Source organism: Mytilus trossulus, chromosome 1, assembly GCF_036588685.1.
Source record: "Mytilus trossulus isolate FHL-02 chromosome 1, PNRI_Mtr1.1.1.hap1, whole genome shotgun sequence".
Lineage (NCBI taxonomy): Eukaryota > Metazoa > Mollusca > Bivalvia > Mytilida > Mytilidae > Mytilus > Mytilus trossulus.
The window spans coordinates 99,035,736-99,061,067 of record NC_086373.1 but is presented as its reverse complement, the minus strand read 5'-3'; the positions used below and the strand labels follow the sequence as shown (position 1 = coordinate 99,061,067).

At 31.3% G+C, this 25,332-nt stretch overlaps 1 protein-coding gene across 7 annotated transcripts in view; it reads left to right on the top strand.

Annotated features, from left to right (window-relative positions):
• The first annotated feature begins 2 nt into the window (after nt 1-2).
• LOC134693315 (nuclear receptor-binding protein-like) overlaps nt 3-25,332 on the top strand; it is a 42,643-nt gene continuing 17,313 nt past the window's right edge. For 4 of the 7 annotated variants that reach the window (XM_063554101.1, XM_063554093.1, XM_063554085.1 and 1 more), the window contains exons 1-7: nt 3-359; nt 7,210-7,332; nt 8,087-8,188; nt 13,601-13,690; nt 14,409-14,449; nt 16,324-16,418; nt 22,793-22,840. In XM_063554101.1, the coding sequence (XP_063410171.1) occupies nt 243-359; nt 7,210-7,332; nt 8,087-8,188; nt 13,601-13,690; nt 14,409-14,449; nt 16,324-16,418; nt 22,793-22,840 (616 nt within the window). In that variant the 5' untranslated portion in view covers nt 3-242. The remainder of the gene's footprint in view (nt 360-7,209; nt 7,333-8,086; nt 8,189-13,600; nt 13,691-14,408; nt 14,450-16,323; nt 16,419-22,792; nt 22,841-25,332) is intronic. The other 3 variants (XM_063554119.1, XM_063554109.1, XM_063554078.1) reach the window with 1 other exon arrangement.

The following is a 25,332-nucleotide window of genomic DNA, read 5'->3' as shown; positions in this document are numbered from 1 at the left end:
AATATTTCAGGTTAAACAAGAGGTGGAAATTGAATTACGTACTATGAATTCATTGTCTTGAACAATATTGATAAGTTTTTATCTTTTTATATAACCTGGAGGGTGTGACCCTTTTACTTCTTTTCATTTTGATTCTAATATTTGCTGCTGGATTTGTGATCTGTCCAATTTCCGTCTGCTCCATCAAGTAAATATATTTTTTCGTGAAAATTCAGAAATTTTGTTCATATAAGAACTTTAACATGGGAGATGTAGACCAGGAACAACCAGAAAAAAATGATAGTGCTGATGAATCTGAAGATGAAGGAGAAGTCTTAGAATATTCACCATGTGGAAGATGGCAGAAAAGAAGAGAAGAAGTAAGAAAATAATAATTAATATTAAAAATTTACTTCAGTCTTCATAAACTTATCATTGAAAACTTTTTCCATGTTTAATAAATCACTCACTTCAGTTTATTATGAGTTTACTAACATTTGGGCAATATGAGGCAGACATTGATTAAATGGGGACGAAGTCTGTATGAATTATTCTTTTTGTAACATATTTTTATTTAAAAAAAAAAGGAAACGGAAATATGGTAACGTTTCTTATTTTGGTTCTGTTGTTAGGAATTTTACTTGTGACGATATTAAAGTTATGACGTCATGTTCAATGTAAACAAAGAAACGTAATTCATCAGGGAACGTCAATTTATATATATATGGAAGTGTTTAACGACCTTGACTGGCTTTTCAGCCCTCGCACGGTCGGCTCGGTGCCGGAAGGCATTTGTTGAGCTTTAACATATTTTATGCCGTGGGTCAGGAACAGGTAGTTGAGGACGCCATAACACTCCCCATGATACAATGGTTTTGGAGTGCATGTTGACATGGGTACGACAACTACTACGTCTACTGTACGGCATGGATTGGTTTCTGTCATCTTAAGTAGTATTTCGTCGATTATCTAACTGTAAACCCTCATCGAAGATAGCGGGTAAAGGAGAGCTGGCCAAGCACATCTGTTCAGCTGTAATGACTGAGATGTGACTGATGGATTGGTAATGATTTGTCAATTGATATCAAAGACAAATAATTAATATGAGGCACACATTACCTGTGAAATGGGGACGAAGTCTGTATGTTTTTTTTTAAAATCAAACATGTTAAATAGAGAAAAGGAAATAAAATACCGTTACGTTTCCGATTTTGGTTCTGTTGTTAGGGATTTAGTTGTGATATATTCAATGTAAACAAAGAAACGCTGTCATAAGTTAATGTCTTCTTTATAACAAACAATTTTTAAAAATGAACTTTTATTGAGTTCCTTTCTTAAATTGATAAATATACATTTTATTCAAAGTTTCATGCAAACAATGCCGCAAATGGAAGTAGAAATCTGTGCAGATCCGGAAATTCAAAAACACAACATTCCAGATCCGACATTTTTTGAACGATTTTGAGTTCATTATTAGTATCAAAAAAATTATTGAATTTTCTACTGTAATTACTAATAAGGGACGAAGTCCCTATATTAAAAATGATATATAGCTATTGTGTTCCTTGATTTCCTCTATTTTACTAGACTACTCAAAGACTCACGACAAGGAGTCTGGAAGAAGATTTTCTGAATTCTGTGCAAATGTGGGAATTAAAAAAAGCAACAAAAAAATGTTTGAACGATTTTTGAGTTCATTAATGATTTTTCTACTGTAATAGGGGATGAAGTCCCCATAATATGAGGCAGGCATTACCTGTGAAAGGGGATGAAGTCTATAATTTTTTTTTTTTATTCAAACATGTAGAAAACTTATTTCAAACGGGATAGCACATCCTCATTTTTACGGAAATGTTGTTAACCGTGCCCGGAAATTTTGAAATGATCCATGTAAACTTGTTGCTCCTTTAAATAAACTTATTCTTAAAGGTAACCTATTCAACACTGTGATAAGATCATTGAATATTGTTTTTATTGGTATAAAAATTGACTTTGTTATATTTAAGTAGATTAAAAGCTAACTAAATATTACTTGCATGTTATATACATATATACATTTTCATGGATCTACAATCTGTCGACACCTGTAACTTGGTATTGCACAAGGTCATGTTTTTCTCTGGCTGTTTATGACGTCTTTACACTAAATCCATTGTATGCTGGATGTGTATGGATTGATTGCTTAGTCTTAGAGGCATGATTTTCTTTTATTAGTTGTTAATGGCTTTGAACTAGCTGTTAGATAACTGCGAGTACTCTTTTTGTGTCGGGATGTATAAGTACCCGGCCACGTCCACTTTTATTTTTTGTCTATCTGATGAGTTAAGCCTTTTTCAACTGATTTTTATAGTTCGTTCTTATGTTGTCCTGTTATACCACTGTCCCAGGTTAGGTGGAGGGTTGGGATCCCGCTAACATGTTTAACCCCGCCACATTATTTATGTATGTGTCTGTCCCAAGTCAGGAGCCTGTAATTCAGTGGTTGTCGTTTGTTTATGTGTTACATATATATTTGTTTTCGTTAATTTTTTTACATAAATAAGGCCGTTGGTTTTCTCGCTTGAATTGTTTTACATTGTCTCATCGGGGCCTTTTATAGCTGACTATATGCAGTATGGGCTTTGCTCATTGTTGAAGGCCATACGGTGACCTATAATTGTTAATGTTTGTGTCATTTTGGTCTTTTGTGGATAGTTGTCTCATTGGCAATCATACCACATCTTCTTTTTTATATGTTACAACCAGATGCTCCGCAGGGCGTAGCTTTATACGACCGCAGAGGTTGAACCCTGAACGGTTGGGGCAAGTATGGACACAACATTCAAGCTGGATTCCGCTCTAAATTTGGATTGTGATTAAATAGTTGACACAGCATAGGTTTCTGACACAGAATGAATGTATTCAAATGAACTTAAAATTTTTGTTTTCTCTTAGAGCAATTCACTATGCTGTTGAATATTAATCCTCTCAAAAAAATGTTTGAAGAAATTTTCTTTTTATTTATGAAATTTCAAATGAGAAAAATTGAACCCAATTTTTTAATCACATCCCCCTTTCCCTTATTCCAAAACTAATTTCAATTAAAATATTCTAATGGAGTTTGCAACAATTACTACTCATTTAAATACATCATAAAATATTAAGATGTAAAAAAACTGCTTGTTATCACTGAATGGTAAAGATTATTTAAATTTATCAGTTGGTAGTAAAAAGTGAATATACATTGTATATTGTATATAACAAAGATTTAAGTTGATTCTGGACAAAGAAAGATAACTCCAATTAAAAAAAATTCTTGCAGATATTTCTTGCTTACTATACTGGACAAAGAAAGATAACTCTTAATTAAAAAAAAATTTGCTATTTCACAATATTTTGAAATTAGATATTTCTTGCCATTGCACAATACTGTGCAATTGAAAAGACTTGCTATTGCACAATACTTAATATTATAATTTTAGATCCTGATTTGGACCAACTTGAAAATTGGGCCCATAATCAAAAATCTAAGTACATGTTTAGATTCAGCATATCAAAGAGGCCCAAGAATTTAATTTTTGTTAAAATCAAACTTAGTTTAATTTTGGACCCTTTGCACTTTAATTTAGACCAATTTTAAAACTGGACCAAAAATTAAGAATCTACACAGTTAGATTTGGCATATCAAAGAACCCCAATTATTCAATTTTTGATGAAATCAAACAATGTTTAATTTTGGACCTCGATTTGGGCCAACTTGAAAACTGGGCCAATAAATAAAAATCTAAGTACATTTTTAGATTCAGCATATCAAAGAACCCAAAGGTTTCAATTTTTGTTAAAATCAAACTAAGTTTAATTTTGGACCCTTTGGACCTTAATGTAGACCAATTTGAAAACGGGACCAAAAATTAAGAATCTACATACACAGTTAGATTCGGCATATTAAAGAACCCCAATTATTCAATTTTGATGAAATCAAACAAAATTTAATTTTGGACCCTTTGGGCCCCTTTTTCCTTAACTGTTGGGACCAAAACTCCCAAAATCAATACCAACCTTCCTTAAACAGTTATAAACCTTGTGTTTAAATTTCATAGATTTCTATTTACTTATACTAACGCTATGGTGCGAAAACCAAGAAAAATGCTTATTTTGGTCCCTTTTTGGCCCCTAATTCCTAAACTGTTGGGACCGAAACTCCCAAAATCAATACCAACCTTCCTTTTGTGGTCATAAACATTGTGTTTAAATTTCATTGATTTCTATTTACTTTAACTAAAGTTATTGTGCGAAAACCAAGAATAATGCTCATTTGGGCCCTTTTTTGGCCCCTAATTCCGAAACTGTTGAAACCAAAACTCCCAAAATCAATCCCAACCTTTCTTTTGTGGTCATAAACCTTGTGTCAAAATTTCATAGATTTCTATTAACTTAAACTAAAGTTATAGTGCGAAAACCAAGAAAATGCTTATTTGGGCCCTTTTTGGCCCTTAATTCCTAAAATGTTGGGACTAAAACTTCCAAAATCAATACCAGCCTTCCTTTTATGGTCATAAACCTTGTGTTAAAATTTCATAGATTTCTATTCACTTTTACTAAAGTTAGAGTGCGAAAACTAAAAGTATTCGGACGACGCCGACGACGCCAACGTGATAGCAATATACGACGAAAATTTTTTCAAAATTTGCGGTCGTATAAAAAAGGAACGGAAATACAGTAAAGTTTCTGATTTTGGTTCTGTTGTTAGGGATTCAGTTGTGATGTTAGTAAAATTTGTGTTGGCTTTTCTCTTGTGATGTCAAATTTATTAAAATGTGTTTTATATCCAGCATTGAGTATGGTGGACAAAAAGTGTTAAAGTCTTTCGTTTAAGAATGAGTCAGATACTATCTGATGAGCTTCTAAAAGTTTATTGGTACATTGTTTTCTCCTTTTATTTGCAGGACATCTTTTGTTACTTTATTATGTTTGAGGAAAAATCAAGAAACATCAAAAATAGGAAAGGAAATTTCAGCTGTTTTATTTCAGGATAACAGGCACCTATAATGTGGAAATTGCAATGTTAAACAGTCTTGTATATACATGTACATGTACATACATTGCAGCTTTAGCACATTACAGTTAACAATGGTTAAGGTGTATAGTACATTACAGCTAAGGTTTTTATACGACCGCAAATTTTGAAAAAAATTTCGTCGTATATTGCTATCACGTTGGCGTCTTCGTCGTCGTCGTCGTCGTCGTCGTCCGAATACTTTTAGTTTTCGCACTCTAACTTAAGTAAAAGTGAATAGAAATCTATGAAATTTTAACACAAGGTTTATGACCACAAAAGGAAGGTTGGTATTGATTTTGGGAGTTTTGGTCCCAACATTTTAGGAATTAGGGGCCAAAAAGGGCCCAAATAAGCATTTTCTTGGTTTTCGCACTATAACTTTAGTTTAAGCTAATAGAAATCTATGAAATTTTGACACAAGGTTTATGACCACAAAAGAAAGGTTGGGATTGATTTTGAGAGTTTTGGTTTCAACAGTTTAGGAATTAGGGGCCAAAAAAGGGCCCAAATAAGCATTATTCTTGGTTTTCGCACAATAACTTTAGTTTAAGTGAATAGAAATCAATGAAATTTATACACAATGTTTATGACCACAAAAGGAAGGTTGGTATTGATTTTGGGAGTTTAGGTCCCAACAGTTTAGGAATTAGGGGCCAAAAAGGGACCCAAATAAGCATATTTCTTGGTTTTCGCACCATAACTTTAGTACAAGTAAATAGAAATCTATGAAATTTAAACACAAGGTTTATGACCATAAAAGGAAGGTTGGTATTGATTTTGGGAGTTATGGTCCAAACAGTTTAGGAAAAAGGGGCCCAAAGGGTCCAAAATTAAACTTTGTTTGATTTCATCAAGAATTGAATAATTGGGGTTCTTCGATATGCAGAATCTAACTGTGTATGTAGATTCTTAATTTTTGGTCCATTTTCAAATTGGTCTTCATTAAGGTCCAAAGGGTCCAAAATTAAACTTAGTTTGATTTTGACAAAAAATTAATCGGTTGGGTTCTTTGATATGCTGAATCTAAAAATGTATTTAGATTCTTGATTATTGGCCCAGTTTTCAAGTTGGTCCAAATCGGGGTCCAAAATTAAACTTTGTTTGATTTCCTAAAAAAATGAATAAATTGGGTTCTTTGATATGCCAAATCTAACTGTGTATGTAGATTCTTCATTTTTGGTCCTGTTTTCAAATTGGTTTACATTAAAGTCCAAAGGGTCCAAAATTAAACTTAGTTTGATTTTAACAAAAATTGAAATCTTGGGGTTCTTTGATATGCTGAATCCAAACATCTACTTAGATTTTTGATTATGGGCCCAGTTTTCAAGTTGGTCCAAATCAGGATCTAAAATATTATATTAAGTATTGTGCAATAGCAAGTCTTTTCAATTGCACAGTATTGCACAATGGCAAGAAATATCTAATTGCACAATATTGTGAAATAGCAATATTTTTTTTTTATTAGAGTTATCTTTCTTTGTCCAGAATAGTAAGCAAGAAATATCTAATTGCACAATATTGTGAAATAGCAATATTTTTTTTTAATTGGAGTTATCTTTCTTTGTCCAGAATCAACTCAAATCTTTGTTATATACAATGTATATTCACTTTTTACTACCAACTGATAAATTAAAATAATCTTTACCATTCAGTGATAACAAGCATTTTTTTTACATCTTAATATTTTATGATGTATTTAAATGTGTAGTTATTGTTGCAAACTCCATTAGAAATTTAATTGAGATTAATTTGGAATAAGGGAAAGGGGGATGTGATTAAAAAAAATGGGTTCAATTTTCTCACTTGAAATGAAATTTCATAAATAAAATGAAAATTTCTTCAAACATTTTTTTGAGAGGATTAATGTTCAACAGCATAGTGAATTGCTCTAAGAGAGAAAAAAAAAATTAAGTTCATTAGAACACATTCATTCTGTGTCAGAAACCTATGCTGTGTCAACTATTTAATCACAATCCAAATTTAGAGCTGAATCCAGCTTGAATGTTGTGTCCATACTTGCCCCAACCGTTTAGGGTTCAACCTCTGCGGTCGTATAAAGCTACGCCCTGCGGAGCATCTGGTTACGAATTGCTAGGAGCAAACTGTGGTGATACAATGTAGTTATATGTAAATGTTTAAATGATTTAAAAAAAGATGTTTAAAATTAAACACACTATAAAATATTTGTTTAGGTAGAACAGCGTGATGTTCCAGGTATTGATTATGCCTTTCTTGCTATGGACACAGAAGAAGGTGTTGAAGTGGTATGGAATGAAGTGCAGTTTTCAGAAAACAGGAATTTGAAGGCTCAAGAGGTACTTCATTATAGATACATGTATATCCAGCATTCATAATTATATATTTGTAGAAGCTACATGTATGTTGGGTTGGCATACATTCACAAGATCTAGCTCAAGTATGAACAGTTTTATATTTTATATTTTGTTATGTATACATAGTATCAAGTGTATCATAATTCTATTGCTACATACTTGCATCCATCATCATAAATTGATTGAAAAAATCTCTAAATATAAATCCTTGTTTAGCATGTTTAGCAATTCAAGGTATCCTAAGGGGATTTTCTGTTTCCAATGATAGCTCTGACCTTCATTGTATGTTTCAAAGAAATATTCAGTTTCACACAAAAGTTCAAATCTAATATGACATGTATATACAAATATGAAGTGACGTATAATTTAACAACTTTCTGAAAGGATGCATCTATGGGAGAAAATGAACATCTTAAGAAAAAGAAAAGCTGCTATGACATAATTTTTATGCTTCATCTCTAGTACATACTGTTTGTGACTAGAAGAACTGAATTAAGCTAAAATATAAAATATTTCTTTCCTCTAGGAACTGACAAGTTATATTCATAGATTGATATACTTCCAACTTTGAAGATTGTTGGCTTATTAGCCTTAGTCAAATGTATATAATGAGAAAAAGAGTGTCAGGTTATTATAATATATTAATACAAATAGTTTAAGTAAAAATTAAAGAATTAAAATGAATACAGATCTGTAAAAGCAATAAAATTGATTAATAGTTTAACTATCATTGCAGGACAAAATAAGACAAGTGTTTGATAACTTAATCCAGTTAGACCATCCAAATATAGTCAAATTCCACAAGTACTGGACAGACACAAAAGATGGGAAATCAAGAGTAAGTAAATATTAAAGTTAAGTTCATTTACGCAAAATGCATGGTTTGCCCCCATCAAAGGAATACTACAAATGTAGTACTTATTGAAATACTGGGGAAAAGTTCATTAATCAAGACCATGATCATCAGAAAAATACTCCTAGTAAGAATAAGGAGATGTGATATGTTATCATGGTTATAAAGACAACTGACCACCAGATTCACAGAAATTCTTAAGATTGATGGTTAACTAAACTTTAAACATTTTGATATTTTTAATTTTTAAACAACAGTAAAAGGTTCAATGACAACACAACACAACACAAAATATTCTTTATTTTAGCACCAAAGTAGTGAGCAAATTTGTAATTTGTAAAAATTTACAGCTTCCATCTCTTAATTTGAAACTCTGCAATTGCTACTGCTACCTATTTGCTTGTGAACAGACCAAATGTTTTTTTTAATCTTCAAATAACAGACACAGTGACACAGCTTAGATTTTTATACGACCGCAAAAATTGAAAATTTTTTCGTCGTATATTGCTATCACGTTGGCGACGTTGTCTGCGTCGTCGTCGTCATACGAATACTTTTACTTTTTGCACTCTAACTTAAGTAAAGTGAATAGAAATCTATGAAATTTTAACACAAGGTTTATGACCACAAAAGCAAAGTTAGGATTGAATTTAGGAATTTTGATTCCAACATTTTAGGAATTAGGGGCTATAAAGGGCCCAAATAAGCATTTTCTTGGTTTTCGCACAATAACTTTAGTTTAAGTAAATAGAAATCAATGAAATTTAAACACAAGGTATATGACCACAAAAGGAAGGTTGGTATTGATTTTGGGAGTTGAGGTCCCAACAGTTTAGGAATTAGGGGCCAAAAAGGGGCCCAAATAAGCATTTTTCTTGGTTTACGCACCATAACTTAAGTATAAGTAAAAAGAAATCTATGAAATTTAAACACAAGGTTTATGACCATAAAAGGAAGGTTGGTATTGATTTTGGGAGTTTTGGTCCCAACAGTTTAGGAATAAGGGGCCCAAAGGGTCTAAAATTAAACTTTGTTTGATTTCATAAAAAATTGAATAATTGGGGTTCTTTGATATGCCAAATCTAACTGTGTATGTAGATTCTTAATTTTTGGTCCATTTTCAAATTGGTCTACATTAAGGTCCAAAGGGTCCAAAATTAATCTTAGTTTGATTTAGACAAAAATTGAATCCTTGGGGTTCTTTGATATGCTGAATCTAAAAATGTACTTAGATTTTTTATTATTGGTCCAGTTTTCAAGTTGGTCCAAATCGGGGTTCAAAATTAAACTTTGTTTGATTTCATCAAAAATTGAATAAATGGGGTTCTTTGATATGCCAAATCTAACTGTGTATGTAGATTCTTAATTTTTGGCCCTGTTTTCAAATTGGTATACATTAAAGTCCAAAGGGTCCAAAATTAAGCTTAGTTTGATTTTAACAAAAATTGAATTCTTGGGGTTCTTTGATATGCTGAATCCAAACATGTACCTAGATTTTTATACGACCGCAAATTTTGAAAAAATTTTTGTCGTATATTGCTATCACGTTGGCGTCGTCTGCGTCGTCGTCGTCGTCCGAATACTTTTAGTTTTCGCACTCTAACTTTAGTAAAAGTGAATAGAAATCTTTAAAATTTCAACACAAGGTTTATGACCATAAAAGGAAGGTTGGTATTGATTTTGGGAGTTTTGGTCCCAACATTTTAGGAATTAGGGGCCAAAAAGGGCCCAAATAAGCATTTTCTCGGTTTTCGCACTATAACTTTAGTTTAAGTTAATAGAAATCTATGAAATTTTGACACAAGGTTTATGACCACAAAAGAAAGGTTAGGATTGATTTTGGGAGTTTTGGTTTCAACAGTTTAGGAATAAGGGGCCAAAAAAGGGCCCAAATAAGCATTATTCTTGGTTTTCGCACAATAACTTTAGTTTAAGTAAATAGAAATCAATGAAATTTAAACACAATGTTTATGACCACAAAAGGAAGATTGGTATTGATTTTGGGAGTTTAGGTCCCAACAGTTTAGGAATTAGGGGCCAAAAAGGGATCCAAATAAGCATTTTTCTTGGTTTTCGCACCATAACGTTAGTATAAATAAATAGAAATCTATGAAATTTAAACACAAGGTTTATGACCATAAAAGGAAGGTTGGTATTGATTTTGGGAGTTTTGGTCCCAACAGTTTAGGAAAAAGGGGCCCAAAGGGTCCAAAATTTAACTTTGTTTGATTTCATCAAAATTGAATAATTGGGGTTCTTTGATATGCCGAATCTAACTGTGTATGTAGATTCTTAACTTTTGGTCATGTTTTCAAATTGGTCTACATTAAGGTCCAAAGGGTCCAAAATTAAACTTAGTTTGATTTTGACAAAAAATGAATCGGTTGGGTTCTTTGATATGTTGAATCTAAAAATGTACTTAGATTCTTGATTATTGGCCCAGTTTTCAAGTTGGTCCAAATCTGGGTCCAAAATTAAACTTTATTTGATTTCATCAAAAATTGAATAAATGGGGTTCTTTGATATGCCGAATCTAACTGTGTATGTAGATTCTTAACTTTTGGTCATGTTTTCAAATTGGTCTACATTAAGGTCCAAAGGGTCCAAAATGAAACTAAGTTTGATTTTAACAAAAATTAAATTCTTGGGCCTCTTTGATATGCTGAATCTAAACATGTACTTCGATTTTTGATTATGGGCCCAGTTTTCAAGTTGGTCCAAATCAGGATCTAAAATTATTATATTAAGTATTGTGCAATAGCAAGTCTTTTCAATTGCACAGTATTGTGCAATGGCAAGAAATATCTAATTTCACAATATTGTGAAATAGCAATTTTTTTTTTTAATTAGAGTTATCTTTCTTTGTCCAGAATAGTAAGCAAGAAATATCTTATTGCAAGATTTTTTTTTTAATTGGAGTTATCTTTCTTTGTCCAGAATCAACTTAAATCTTTGTTATATACAATATACAATGTATATTCACTTTTTACTACCAACTGATAAAGTTAAATAATCTTTACCATTCAGTGATAACAAGCAGTTTTTTTACATCTTAATATTTTATGATGTATTTAAATGAGTAGTTATTGTTGCAAACTCCATTAGAATATTTTAATTAAGATTAGTTTTGGAATAAGGGAAAGGGGGATGTGATTAAAAAATTGGGTTCAATTTTTCTCATTTGAAATTTCATAAATAAAAAGAAAATTTCTTCAAACATTTTTTTGAGAGGATTAATATTCAACAGCATAGTGAATTGCTCTAAGAGAAAACAAAAATTTTAAGTTCATTAGAACACATTCATTCTGTGTCAGAAACCTATGCTGTGTCAACAATTTAATCACAATCCAAATTTAGAGCTGAATCCAGCTTGAATGTTGTGTCCATACTTGCCCCAACCGTTCAGGGTTCAACCTCTGCGGTCGTATAAAGCTACGCCCTGCGGAGCATCTGGTTGATTATGGGCCCAGTTTTCAAGTTGGTCGAAATCAGGATCCAAAATTATAATATTAAGTATTGTGCAATAGCAAGAAATTTTCAATTGCACAGTACTCAGCAATAACAAGAAATCTTCAATTGCAAATTGTTGAAATAATTTTTTGTTTGTTTGTGAAATATATGATCTAGCAAAAATAAATGAAGGAACTTAATTAAAGATATAAATTTTTAAAATTACACATCAGGAACTGATGAAGTAATATAAATTTTACTGTTCACCGCCACATGTTAAGATTAATATCGAGGCTATTTATATCAATTTACTGTTACAAAAAGAAGATTTGAAAAAGAAACCAGTCTTACTCTTGATCTTCTTTACACTACTGATAAATTTTGATTTAGACATACCTGTTATAATGCTATATCACATCTGTTTGTTCAATATTTAAAGTCACATAAACCGGTGTGACAATTTTGTTTCAAACCAGGAAGTTATTCGATAGAAAAACAATGCACACGTTAACGGAGAAAATATGGAAAGTTTCCGGAAACTATACTCAAAAATCATTAATATTGCTAGATGATATCCAAATAGTACTTTTTCCTATTTATATGTATAGGTAAACAAATAAGTCTCGCTGATATTTATTTGTTTATTATTTCATTGCTGATAATTTTATAACTTAGCTGTTAGATTATAATACTAATGTTGATTTAATATATTGATGCTTACCAGAAAACAACCCTGGATTTCTGGTATTAACAAACAGGGACTCTTCACTGGTATGCTGGACTGGTGAGGTATATTGTTAACAGCAGAAAGTGCAATTTGTTGTTGAATAAAAAAAAAATAAAAAAAAAAATCTTCAATTGCACAGTATTGTGCAATAGCAAGAAATTTTCAATTGCACAGTATTGCACAATAGCAAGAAATCTTCAATTGCACAGTATTGTGCAATAGCAAGTATTTTCAATTGCACAGTATTGCGCAATAGCAAGAAATATCTAATTGCACAATTTCAATTGGAGTTATCTTTCTTTGTTCAGAATAGTAGTTGAATCAACTTAAATCATTGTTTTATACAATAAACAATGTATATTCACTTTTACTACCAACTGATAAATTAAAACAATATTTACCATTCAGTGATAACAAGCACTTTTTTACATTTTAATATTTTATGATGTATTTAAATGAGTAATTATTGTTGCAAACTCCATTAGAAATTTGAATTGAGATCGGTTTTGGATGAAAGGAAAAGGGGATGTGAAAAAAAAATTGAGGGGGGGGGGGGTTCAATTTTTCTCATTTGAAATTTCATAAATAAAAAGAAAATTTCTTCAAACATTTTTTTGAGAGGATTAATATTCAACAGCATAGTGAATTGCTCAAAGGCAAAACAAAAATTTTTAAGTTTAGTAGACCACATTCATTCTGTGTCAGAAACCTATGCTGTGTCAACTATTTAATCACAATCCAAATTTAGAGCTGAATCCAGCTTGAATGTTGTGTCTGCACTTGCCCCAACCGTTTAGGGTTCAACCTCTGCGGTTGTATAAAGCTGCAAGCTGCGCCCTGCGGAGCATCTGTTTGTACATTAAACGTATTGAAAGAAATAACAAGTAGAAATTTACAAGTGATTGGCTGCTACTAAGTGGTTAAATTGAAGTTCACATGAAGTGAATAGTTCATCATCAATTTTTTTCTTAGCTTAATTTGACAAAATTGAACCATATTGGCTGCTAATAGCGAATTATTATTTCACTACTTCACTTGCATTAATGTTTGAACCGAGAAAAAAATCATAACTGTTATTTTTTATTTATCTAGTAGCTAGTACCCCTTTAAGTCAAAGTGATACTTATAGTAAAACCTTAAATTATCACAAGGCATTCAACTTAAAATTGATTTTTCCAATTCTATTGAGTTTTGAGCTTTATTTATTGCATTTTTTTCAGGTTATCTTCATAACAGAATATATGTCATCTGGTTCACTGTCTCAATTCATGAAGAAAACCAGGAAAAATAATAAAACATTTAATTTGAAGGTATGTCACATTCTTTAAGTATTGTGTGAAGTATATATGAAAAAGTAAAAACACAAAAATACCGAACTCTGAGGAAAATTCAAAAAGGAAAAAGTGGAGCAAATCAACAAATATTTATACCACTTCAGTACTATTTTCCCACTCGACCAAAATAGAGTCATTTTTCATTCTCGATACCTATATATACTTTAAATTCAGAAACTATTGTGAGGTTTTTATTATTGTGAAAAATGCAAAAACTTATGAACACAATAATTTAAACTCGCATTTTGAAATATTTTATATGAATAAAACAGGACTTTTCTCAAAATCGTAAAAATTAAAATCACATTTCAGTTTAAAATGACAAAATGGCAAGAGTGAATGCACACAATAATTTCTTAATCTACTCATTTGTACAGAGTTCTCATTTCCAGAATGTTTCAATGCTTAGTAACATAATAATAAAATGACACATTTATGTTACACTAAAAAAAAGAATTTAAAATATAAAATTGAACATATTCAAATATGTGAAAGAGATATGGAATTCTGATAGATGTCAAAATTAGGTTGACCATATGCATCACAGTATGAAAGAAACGTTCAAATTAAAGGTTATGTTTTTATAAGACCCCAAAATAATTAAAAAAATTAAAGTTTAAAGACTGTCATTGAATCACCATTATGAATCTGAGGTGCAGTGGGATTTAAAATAGTTTCTTCTTTTTCTTTTTAGGCATGGAAGAGATGGTGTACCCAGATTCTGTCCGCACTGAGGTATGTATAAACAATGTCATGATACATTTTAGAGTAAAGTCTTTTAGATGTAAACATTCACGTTGATAGATAGTTGTTTCATTTCCAATCATCTCCTTGAAGACATGATTTGAATGTGATACCATTTTAGATATTAATGTAATAATCAGTGACTTTTTGGTACATGTATCACAATAGCAATTGGTCAAATAGTTTACCAAATTGCCGTTTGAATTCTTCTCTCACAAACTGATCAACTGGTTGGTAAAGCATTTTAACAAACTGTTCAAGTAAAAGGTTACTTCTAGTATAAAGTGAGTGCTGTGAAATTGTTTTGTAAGTTGACAATTTTTCAAATAAACTGTTGAATCTGCACTGCTTTTAATTATGTTCCAGTAATTCAACGAGTCATAACAAGTCTGTATTTCACTATTACTTACAACAAAAATTTTATTTTAAATTTTTAGAACAATGCTTACAGAGGATTGCTTTAAAAAAATAAATCCCCTTATAAAAAAATATGGGGGCCCAGCTGGGCCCTAGAGAAAAAGGTTAAGCTAAGTCTCTGGAATGGTTATACAGTAAAACCTATATAAACTGGCCGGCTACAGTACTATGAAAAGGGGCTGGTTTGGAAAGTGAGCCGGTTTAACTTTATTCAGGTTTTGACCTGAAGTAAATGACTTGTGATGTCCGATATTTTCCATGTTAAAGTTCTCTCTGATTGTAAATTATATCTGATGAATTAAAATACCTTCACTTTGTTTTTCATTGTTTACATTTGCATCATAATACTAGGGTTGTTTGGATTGTGAGACGAGAGTTTAGATTTACTTCCATGATCGATAATTTGAAATGTTGGAATGACTGATTAAGAAGTAAGAATATTATCAAACGTAATTTCTTTACTATGAAAAGATTGTAGTACAGTGTGCAATAGCTATTGATTGTTGTCCTCTGGGTGTTTTTCATTATCAGAGTCATTGGTTTAGGGGTTCACAACAGGTAACCCAGAATTTCGAATTATTGATGTAAGTTTCTTACTCTTTGATTTAATATTGTTTATTCAAGTTACAACGTTAGTTCGATCTGAGATATATTCGATGTGTCTTTTCCCTTAATTGACATGCTTATAATGTTTTAATAAATAATACATCTCACTACTGTATGATTGTAAGTTTACAGTTTAACACCTGACTAATTAATTATCCTAAAAAGACATATTATATAAACTAATATGTTTTGATTGCATATCGATCATTGAAATTAATTAGATACACCGGTTTTGACAGGTAATAATTAATGTAATTAAAGTATTGGGACTGCATAATAAGATCAGAATTCGGAATACACAGGGTCCCGTTTACTTTAGGGTATTTTAACAAAGACTTTGAAGAGAAAACAATGGGACTTTATTTTTCGGCGAGAATTGACAGGAAACTGGTTTGTTCAGGGTCTGGTTTACTCAGGTTAGACTGCAGTAGGGTATTTTGGGAATTATATATATATATACATAAATCTGCAGTTTGAGCTTATATAGCTCTGCCTTAAAAGACTATATTGCCTCAGTTTGGCTATAACAAATAAACTCCCTTTGCATTTTTAGGGAAATTTCAGTTTTTCACTTATTATTTAGCAGTGCAATGCAATACTTTGCAGATATAACAAGAGAGAACTGCTTAAGATAATTCTTCAAAATACTTTCATACTTACTGTTAACAAAATTAACCCCCCTGAAAACCAAGATAAAAGGTAAAATTTGGCAATCAGTAAGATTTAGATTAGACTTTCACAAATTTATGTAATAACTGAAATTTCACGTGAAAAATATCAAAGGGAGATAATTTTATTATTCAATCCAGCATTGACTTAATTATGCATGATATATTTTTCAGCTACCTTCACTCCTGCAATCCTCCAATAACTCATGGAAATTTAGCCTGTGATACAATATTTATACAGCATAATGGGCTTATCAAGATTGGTTCAGGTAAGGCAACACTTTACAGTGAAGTAATACAAGCATGGAGAAATGCTTTGCAGCATATACTAATTATTTATGATTTCATTTTCAATAAGTTTATTTTCACTTTCTGTTACCCCCTTTTTAACAATCTGGAATGATGCCAAGGTTTTATAGTCACAATTTCTCGTCAAGAATTTGTTTGCTTTAAAATGCATTGCATGCATAATGGTCTGCTTTAATTTATGAAGGCTGTATCATTCTCTTGCTTCTCTGTAATTTATTTATATTTGTTTGTTTCCATTTACTGCACATCATAGATCTATAGAATCTACCTAACAACACTGATGATTACAAAATTCATCCACGTCTTGAAATAGTTAAATTTTCAAACTTATCAAATTTTGTAGTCAACAGGGTAAAGAAGTAGAATCTGTTTGAAAAATTATTCATAGGAATATGAAAGGAAATTACATAAGACTAATTCTCAGCCAGTGGTTTATCAAACTCATTTTATCCTGCTTACATACATACAGTGCTAGAGAGTTATATATAATCCTGATTAAAGATCAAATAATTCAGCGAAAAGCATTACCACGAAATTTTAATTTTTACATTAATCATGCTTTTATATGATTGGCTTTGTTTTTAGCTTTCATCACAACTTAAGCTTCTGGTAGTTCTTTCATGAATGATCTGTTTGTAATTATTTGCAAGTAATTTCTATTTAAATTGATTTTTGTAGGTTTTGCAAAAACTTTTACTGGTATGCATTAACACATATTTACTTGATAATCCTATCTTCAAAGAAACCCATAATTGCAAGAAAATTATTATAAGATCTTGTTAGATTAGTAGTTTCAGCAATTTTAAATCTTGATACCACTCTAGATAGTATTTTAATATGATTATGTCCTAATTTATCAGCAGCCAGGCCATATAGTGACCCATGTTTGTCCTACCATTGTTCTCAATCTTAAATACCCATAGTTTTGGGTTTTTTTGTCTGCATATTTAAGCTGATTTTTGAGGGAATGAAAAAGGTTGAAAACTTGAGATTGAACTCACATCTCATTTCAAATTACCTACTTTTTCAAGGAGTAGAAGCAATTCAAAATTTGGCAGCAGGAAAAAAAACATTTGTGTCATTCTTAATATTCCATTCAAATCAATGCTTGAAATGAATGACATTTGTTTTAAGACATTTTAATTTGCTGGTAAAAGTTGAACAATGAATAATCTTAGATGATTTTGATATCATTTTCAATGTATATTTTTCAAGTTTCATTTCTCATTTCTCTGCAAACAGCCAAAAACTTTGCATCTATTAAAGGTTATACTGTTATTTCATTCAAGTCTGGCTGTATTATTGACAAGTTTGCTGAAACTCAGTCTAAATTTCTTTGTTTCGGTGTAGGATACAGGAATGAAGCAGCTTTTAGTTGATTAAGCAGTTTACTGAAATTTGATTCAGTATGCTTCTGCTTCTTACTGGTAAGGTTTCTACAATCAAACAATATGGTTAAAGTCATAAAACAATTATTCCTTTTGTTATCAGGCATGATTGCATGTCCAATTTAGATAGTAGAATAATAAATTTGTATTTGTGAATGATGCTAGACAATAAAGTTGTAGCACAAAAAAAGAAATCACTTACATTGACTGTAATTGTCATTGTCTGCAGTACACTTTGCTTATCTCCAAACTCCTTCAAATTTGCTAGATCAAGCTCAACCAAAGTTGCAAAGCTTCATCTATAGGACATGATTTTTGGTCTAAGTGTTTTTTTTTCAATTTCCAATACACTACAATCTGGTGTTTCATCAAGATGTTTGCAGGATAACTTGACATAAAAGAAAGGATAAAACTAACAATGAAAAAAGATTTTCTTCATAAATTATTTGCAAATTACAACCATTTTTATACGACCGCAAAATTTGAAAATTTTTTCGTCGTATATTGCTATCACGTTGGCGTCGTCGTCGTCGTCGTCCGAATACTTATAGTTTTCGCACTCTAACTTTAGTAAAAGTGAATAGAAATCTATGAAATTTTAATCCAAGGTTTATGACCACAAAAGGAAGGTTGGTATTGATTTTGGGAGTTTCGGTACCAACATTTTAGGAATTAGGGGCCAAAAAGGGCCCAAATAAGCATTTTCTTGGTTTTCGCACTATAACTTTAGTTTAAGTTAATAGAAATCTATGAAATTTTGACACAAGGTTTATGACCACTAAAGAAAGGTTGGGATTGATTTTGGGAGTTTTGGTTTCAACAGTTTAGGAATAAGGGGCCAAAAAGGGCCCAAATAAGCATTATTCTTGGTTTTCGCACAATAACTTTAGTTTAAGTGAATAGAAATCAATGAAATTTATCCACAATGTTTATGACCACTAAAGGAAGGTTGGTATTGATTTTGGGAGTTTAGGTCCCAACAGTTTAGGAATTAGGGGCCAAAAAGGGACCCAAATAAGCATTTTTCTTGTTTTTCGCACCATAACGTTAGTATAAGTAAAAAGAAATCTATGAAATTTAAACACAAGGTTTATGACCATAAAAGGAAGGTTGGTATTGATTTTGGGAGTTTTGGTCCCAACAGTTTAGGAATAAGGGGCCCAAAGGGTCCAAAATTAAACTTTGTTTGATTTCATCAAAATTGAATAATTTGGGTTCTTTGATATGCCGAATCTAACTGTGTATGTAGATTCTTAACTTTTGGTCCCGTTTTCAAATTGGTCTACATTAAGGTCCAAAGGGTCCAAAATTAAACTTAGTTTGATTTTGACAAAAAATGAATCGGTTGGGTTCTTTGATATGCTGAATCTAAAAATGTACTTAGATTCTTGATTATTGGCCCAGTTTTCAAGTTGGTCCAAATCGGGGTCCAAAATTAAACTTTGTTTGATTTCATCAAAAATTGAATAAATGGGGTTCTTTGATATGCCAAATCTAACTGTGTATGTACATTCTTCATTTTTTTTGGTCCTGTTTTCATACTGGTCTACATTAAAGTCCAAAGGGTCCAAAATTAAACTTAGTTTGATTTTAACAAAAATTGAAATCTTGGGGTTCTTTGATATGCTGAATCCAAACATGTACTTAGATTTTTGATTATGGGCCCAGTTTTCAAGTTGGTCCTAATCAGGATCTAAAATTATTATATTAAGTATTGTGCAATAGCAAGTCTTTTCAATTGCACAGTATTGCACAATGGCAAGAAATATCTAGTTGCACAATATTGTGAAATAGCAAATTTTTTTTTAATTAGAGTTATCTTTTTTTGTCTAGAATAGTAAGCAAGATATATCTAATTGCACAATATTGTGCAATAGCAAGATTTTTTTTTAATTGGAGTTATCTTTCTTTGTCCAGAATCAACTTAAATCTTTGTTATATATAATATACAATGTATATTCACTTTTTACTACCAACTGATAAATTAAAATAATCTTTACCATTCAGTGATAACAAGCAGTTTTTTTTACATCTTAATATTTTATGATGTATTTAAATGAGTAGTAATTGTTGCAAACTCCATTAGAAATTTTAATTGAGATTAGTTTTGGAATAAGGGAAAGGGGGATGTGATTAAAAAAATTGGGTTCAATTTTTCTCATTTGAAATTTCAGAAATAAAAAGAAAATTTCTTCAAACATTTTTTAAGAGGATTAATATTCAACAGCATAATGAATTGCTCTAAGAGAAAACACAAATTTTAAGTTCATTAGAACACATTCATTCTGTGTCAGAAACCTATGCTGTGTCAACTATTTAACCACAATCCAAATTTAGAGCTGAATCCAGCTTGAATGTTGTGTCCATACTTGCCCCAACCGTTCAGGGTTCAACCTCTGCGGTCGTATAAAGCTTCGCCCTGCGGAGCATCTGGTTTTTTATCTATTAAACTATTTTCTCTGTTATTTTCAAACATTAATGAAATATGCTTGTAAAAATGAGGTAAATGACAATTGAAAATTTTTTATTTATTTTTGCACATATATAAGAATATAACCCTGAGCTTAATGAATAACAAATATTCACTGTACACTGGTAATAACTCTTATGTGTTTCTTGTTGTATAATTCAGACGGATATTTATACATAAAAGTTATTCGAGAAATGATGCTTGATTATTTACCCCAGAATTGTTTGTGTTGTATGTCATGTTGAAAGGCAACATGACATATCACTGACAGCATTCTTGTTGAAAAGAGACCAACAAATAGGTGAATTATTTTCATGACCTGAAATTTACAAGTCATATGAATCAACTAAGTTCACATACTTATTGTGTCGTGAACTTTGAAAATGACATGCAGAGTTATGGTATTTACTCTGAATTCAAGTTTCACTAAACACTAAATCATTCTCAATAAGTCTTTACACTTAATCCATTGGATGTGTACTGATTAATACTTTAGTCTGGCATACCATGATCTATACAGTGACTTATAATTACTTTTATATTTGTCTCATGAAGTCTGTTGGATTATTATGTCATACCACTTCCATGTTTTATACATGTTTTATAGAAATGTGATGATAGTACCGCTATATTTTGAGGTTAAGTTTTTGGTTTGGTAGTTTACAATGAATTGTGATCGCATCAACTCCAGACATAGTACACATGTTGTTTATGGTGTGAAATTTATAAAATTATTTGCAAAATTATGATTTTTCTCATGGTCAAATTATAGAGTTCATTGGGCATGGTTTTCTAATGGACACAAAATTCTTGTTTATTTATTTCCTGGTTCCTTGTTCAATGGAAAGAACTCAAAAGACTGAAGCTGATATCATAGATTATAAATTATTTTACTTAGGAAGTACTTTTAAGTTGAAGTCATACAGCTATAGAACTTGAATTGTTTTTATGATTTTTTTTTTTTTTAAAGTTTGTCATAAAAGAAGTTACAGCAATAACATGACTGAATATAAATCTTTTCCTGTGTATAAAAGGGTGCTGCCATGTGGTACTTTGTAATTGTTTGTGCCATTCATAACTTTAACAGCTTTCCTTCAAAATTTTTACAACAGTGAACAGTGATCGCACACAGATAAACAATTATTGGCCTGTTTTAATTATTTTTTCTTAGATATATCTAATGTGCAGAACTTATCTTTTTTTAGTGTTATTGAAGGCTGTATATAGTTTCACATTTTTTTAACCTCATGTGAAAAGGATAAATTTTGTAATCTCTTTGCATAGGGATATAGACCACAATCATTACAAATTTTAATTAAGATTTGTTGCACTTCTTTCAATTATTTGTAGAATATAATTTTTGTAATCTGATGTTGCCAGAGAACTACACATGTACATACTTTGTACCTTTGATAACTACATTTGATAAAGATATTGACATTGACGAAAGCTATTACTTCAGAGTTCAGACATAATATTTGTCAACTTGATTATAGAACAATTCAATTCAATTCAATATTTTATTACTATATACCTTATGTATATAATTACACAATACAATTATAAAAGATACGTTTTGTATACATAAGCCAATCTGTACAGTATTATGAGAGATGATAATCAACTAAAACAATATGTATATGTACATAATAAATATTAAACCTGAATGGTAAAATTATTCAACCTCTCTGTATATGACTATCCTATATTACATGTAGTATCATTGAGCAAACCTAACAACTATTATATACATGTAATTTGTTAGACACACTGTTCTTTTACAAAAAAAGTCGGTGATTAAAATCATTCAAGTAATGAACTATGAAATGAAGCTATATATTAGATCTTTAGGTCATATTCTTTCCTTTCTTTTTATTCTTTTGATGTGAAAATCCATTAAGATTTGGACAATTACTTTCTGGTGCATGTCGCTGTGAAGTTTCTTCAGAGTGATATTTTTTATGACTATTATCATCCATAATCTTTAAAAATTTAAGTCAAATTTATTTTTCTTAATATTTTCTTATATTTTTTATTTTTATTTTATTAACAAAGTGTATTTAATTTTAGTGTAAGAACTTTTCAAGGAGCACTTCTAATTAGAGCTTCCTTGAAATTTTCTAGAAGTTTATAAGCATCTAGAGAATGTTAATTCTTATTCAATAAAATTCAGGCTAACACTAAGTGATACGCAGGAAAATTAAAATGCTTAACACTAGTTTGATATCTATTTCAGCATTTAATGTATGGCAAATTACTAATGCATTACTCTGAAACACAAAAAATATTTAAAGAATAGTTTAAAAATTGAAATTTCTACAAGAAGATCGTCACATTTAAATCGTTTTGCTTCTCATTTGGGATTTTTATTTGCAAAATATTTAATTTCTGAACTAGAGAAAACTTTCAATGTTTTATTTTATTATTTGACATATCTGTGTCATTGGTTTTTGCTTTACTTTTTCTTTCCCTGTAGAATATGGTGCCGTCTGTTATGTGACAGGAGAAATCAGGGAGACAAAAGGTTAATGCTGCTGTACTGCTGTATAAGTGTGGTGGAAAACTAAAGCATGTTCTGGTGTTTGTTAATAATAACCAGAATAAAGCAGATCTTTTTTTTAATGGATATTATTTCACCTTTTTCTGGTTTTAAATTGAACTAGAATCAGTAGGTCCAAATTGATAATAAAAGTATGCACCACAGGTTATTATGTGAAGCTCTCCATAACACTGTGATAATACTGTTCTTTGCTGTTGTCTCTGTTGTTATTTTCATTTAAATTGAATTAATTGATTTTGAAAAATTTAAAACACTGACGTTTCTAATAGAAATTTGATTGTCACTTTTTAAGCTGATATTGTAAATTGTTATAATTAGACGCTTGAACAAAATGATGAAATAAAATGGATAAGGAAAGATAATCCACCCCACTTTTACTTTGCTTTGTTTGTATTCTAAAAAGTTTTAAAGCTTGTTTTCTTAGTTTTTGATGTGTGCTTACCCTTGCCATCTCCAAATTATAATACTGGAATTATTTAATGTTATATGTCAGCACATTTTCTCTATATAAAAAGTACTTTAATTTTAGTTTAGGAATAGGTCACAGTTTATAATGCATCTTGATTGTTGTATTGTACTCCCATTTTGTGCACCATTTTTTACTTGTATCTGTAGATGCTAAAAATTATATGTAGGAATGAAACTTGGTTATGGTTTCTATTACTTTAAAAAGGGTTACATTTTGTAATGCGTAAACATTAAAATTCAATTGCTCTAAATAGTAGTTTAAATGAAATTAAAATTTAAAGTTGTTTTCTGTCTCTTCTGCAATGCAGTTGAAAAAAGTGTTCCTTATCTTAATGGTCAGAATTAATGTTGCTTCTCATCATTTATCAATCAACTTTTCTTCTTTTTGTCAAACTCTCTGCTATAACAGTGGTAATTATAGATTCCCAGCAGACTAATTCATCATCTTAACTTAATGAGGATAGCATAGCTAGTTATTAACTATTCTGGCCAACTTAGTGGTTCTGTCGTAGCTTGCTTGCCTGGATTGCAAGGGTTTGTGAGTTCAAAACCCTGGTCAAAACAAACAGAAAACATGAGGAAAATTGGTATTGCCACTTCTCCTCTAACCAATTGGTACCCTTAGACATTTAGGTGTTGTGTTTGATCTTAATACTATGTTGGTTGTTCTGGATAACTCACATACTATGTTGGTTGTTCTTGATGACTCACAGACTATGTTGGTTGTTCTGTTTGACCCTCAGACTATGTTGGTTGATCAGTTTGACCCTCAGACTATGTTGGTTGATCTGGATGACTCACAGACTATGTTGGTTGTTCTGGATGACTCACATACTATGTTGGTTGTTCTGGTTGACCCTCAGACTTTGTTGGTTGTTCTGGATGACTCTCAAACTATGTTGGTTCGTCTGGATAACTGGTTGTTCTGGATGGCTCACATACTATGTTTGTTGTTCTGGTCGACCCTCAGACAACGTTGGTTGTTCTGTTAGACCCTCAGACTATGTTGGTTGTTCTGGATGACTCTCAAACTATGTTGGTTCGTCTGGCTGACCCTCAGACTTTGTTGGTTGTTATGGTTGACCCTCAGACTTTGTTGATTGTTCTGGCTGATCCTCAGGCTTTGTTGGTTGTTCTGGTTGAATCTCAAACTTTGTTGGTTGTTCTGTTTGACTCTCAAACTATGTTGGTTGTTCTATTTGACCCTCAGACTATGTTGGTTGTTCTGTTTGACCCTCAGACTATGTTGGTTGATCTGTTTAACCCTCAGCATATTTTGGTAGTCCTGTTTGACCCTCAAACTATGTTGGTAGTCCTTTTAACCTTTACACTATATTGGTTGGCCAGGTTTACTCACAGACTATGTTGGTTGTTTAGGTTTACTCACAGACTATGTTGGCCTGGTTGACTCACAGACTATTTTGGTTGACCAGGTTTACTCACATACTATGTTGGTAGTTCTGGTTGACCCTCAGACTATGTTAGTTGTTCTGTTTGACTCACATACTATGTTGGTTGTTCTGTTTGACCCTCACAGACTATGTTGGTTGTTCTGTTTGACTCACATACTATGTTGGTTGTTCTGGATGACTCACAGACTATGTTGGTAGTTCTGGATGACTCACAGACTATGTTGGTTGTTCTGTTTGACTCACAGACTATGTTGGTTGTTCTGGATGACTCACAGACTATGTTGGTTGTTCTGTTTGACCCTCAGACTATGTTGGTTGTTCTGGATTACTCACAGACTATGTTGGTTGTTCTGGTTGACTCTCAGACTATGTTGGTTGTTCTGGATGACTCACAGACTATGTTGGTTGTTCTGTTTGACTCACATACTATGTTGGTTGTTCTGGATGACTCACAGACTATGTTGGTTGTTCTGGATGACTCACAGACTATTTTGGTTGTTCTGTTTGACTCACAGACTATGTTGGTTGTTCTGGATGACTCACATACTATGTTGGTTGTTCTGGATGACTCACAGA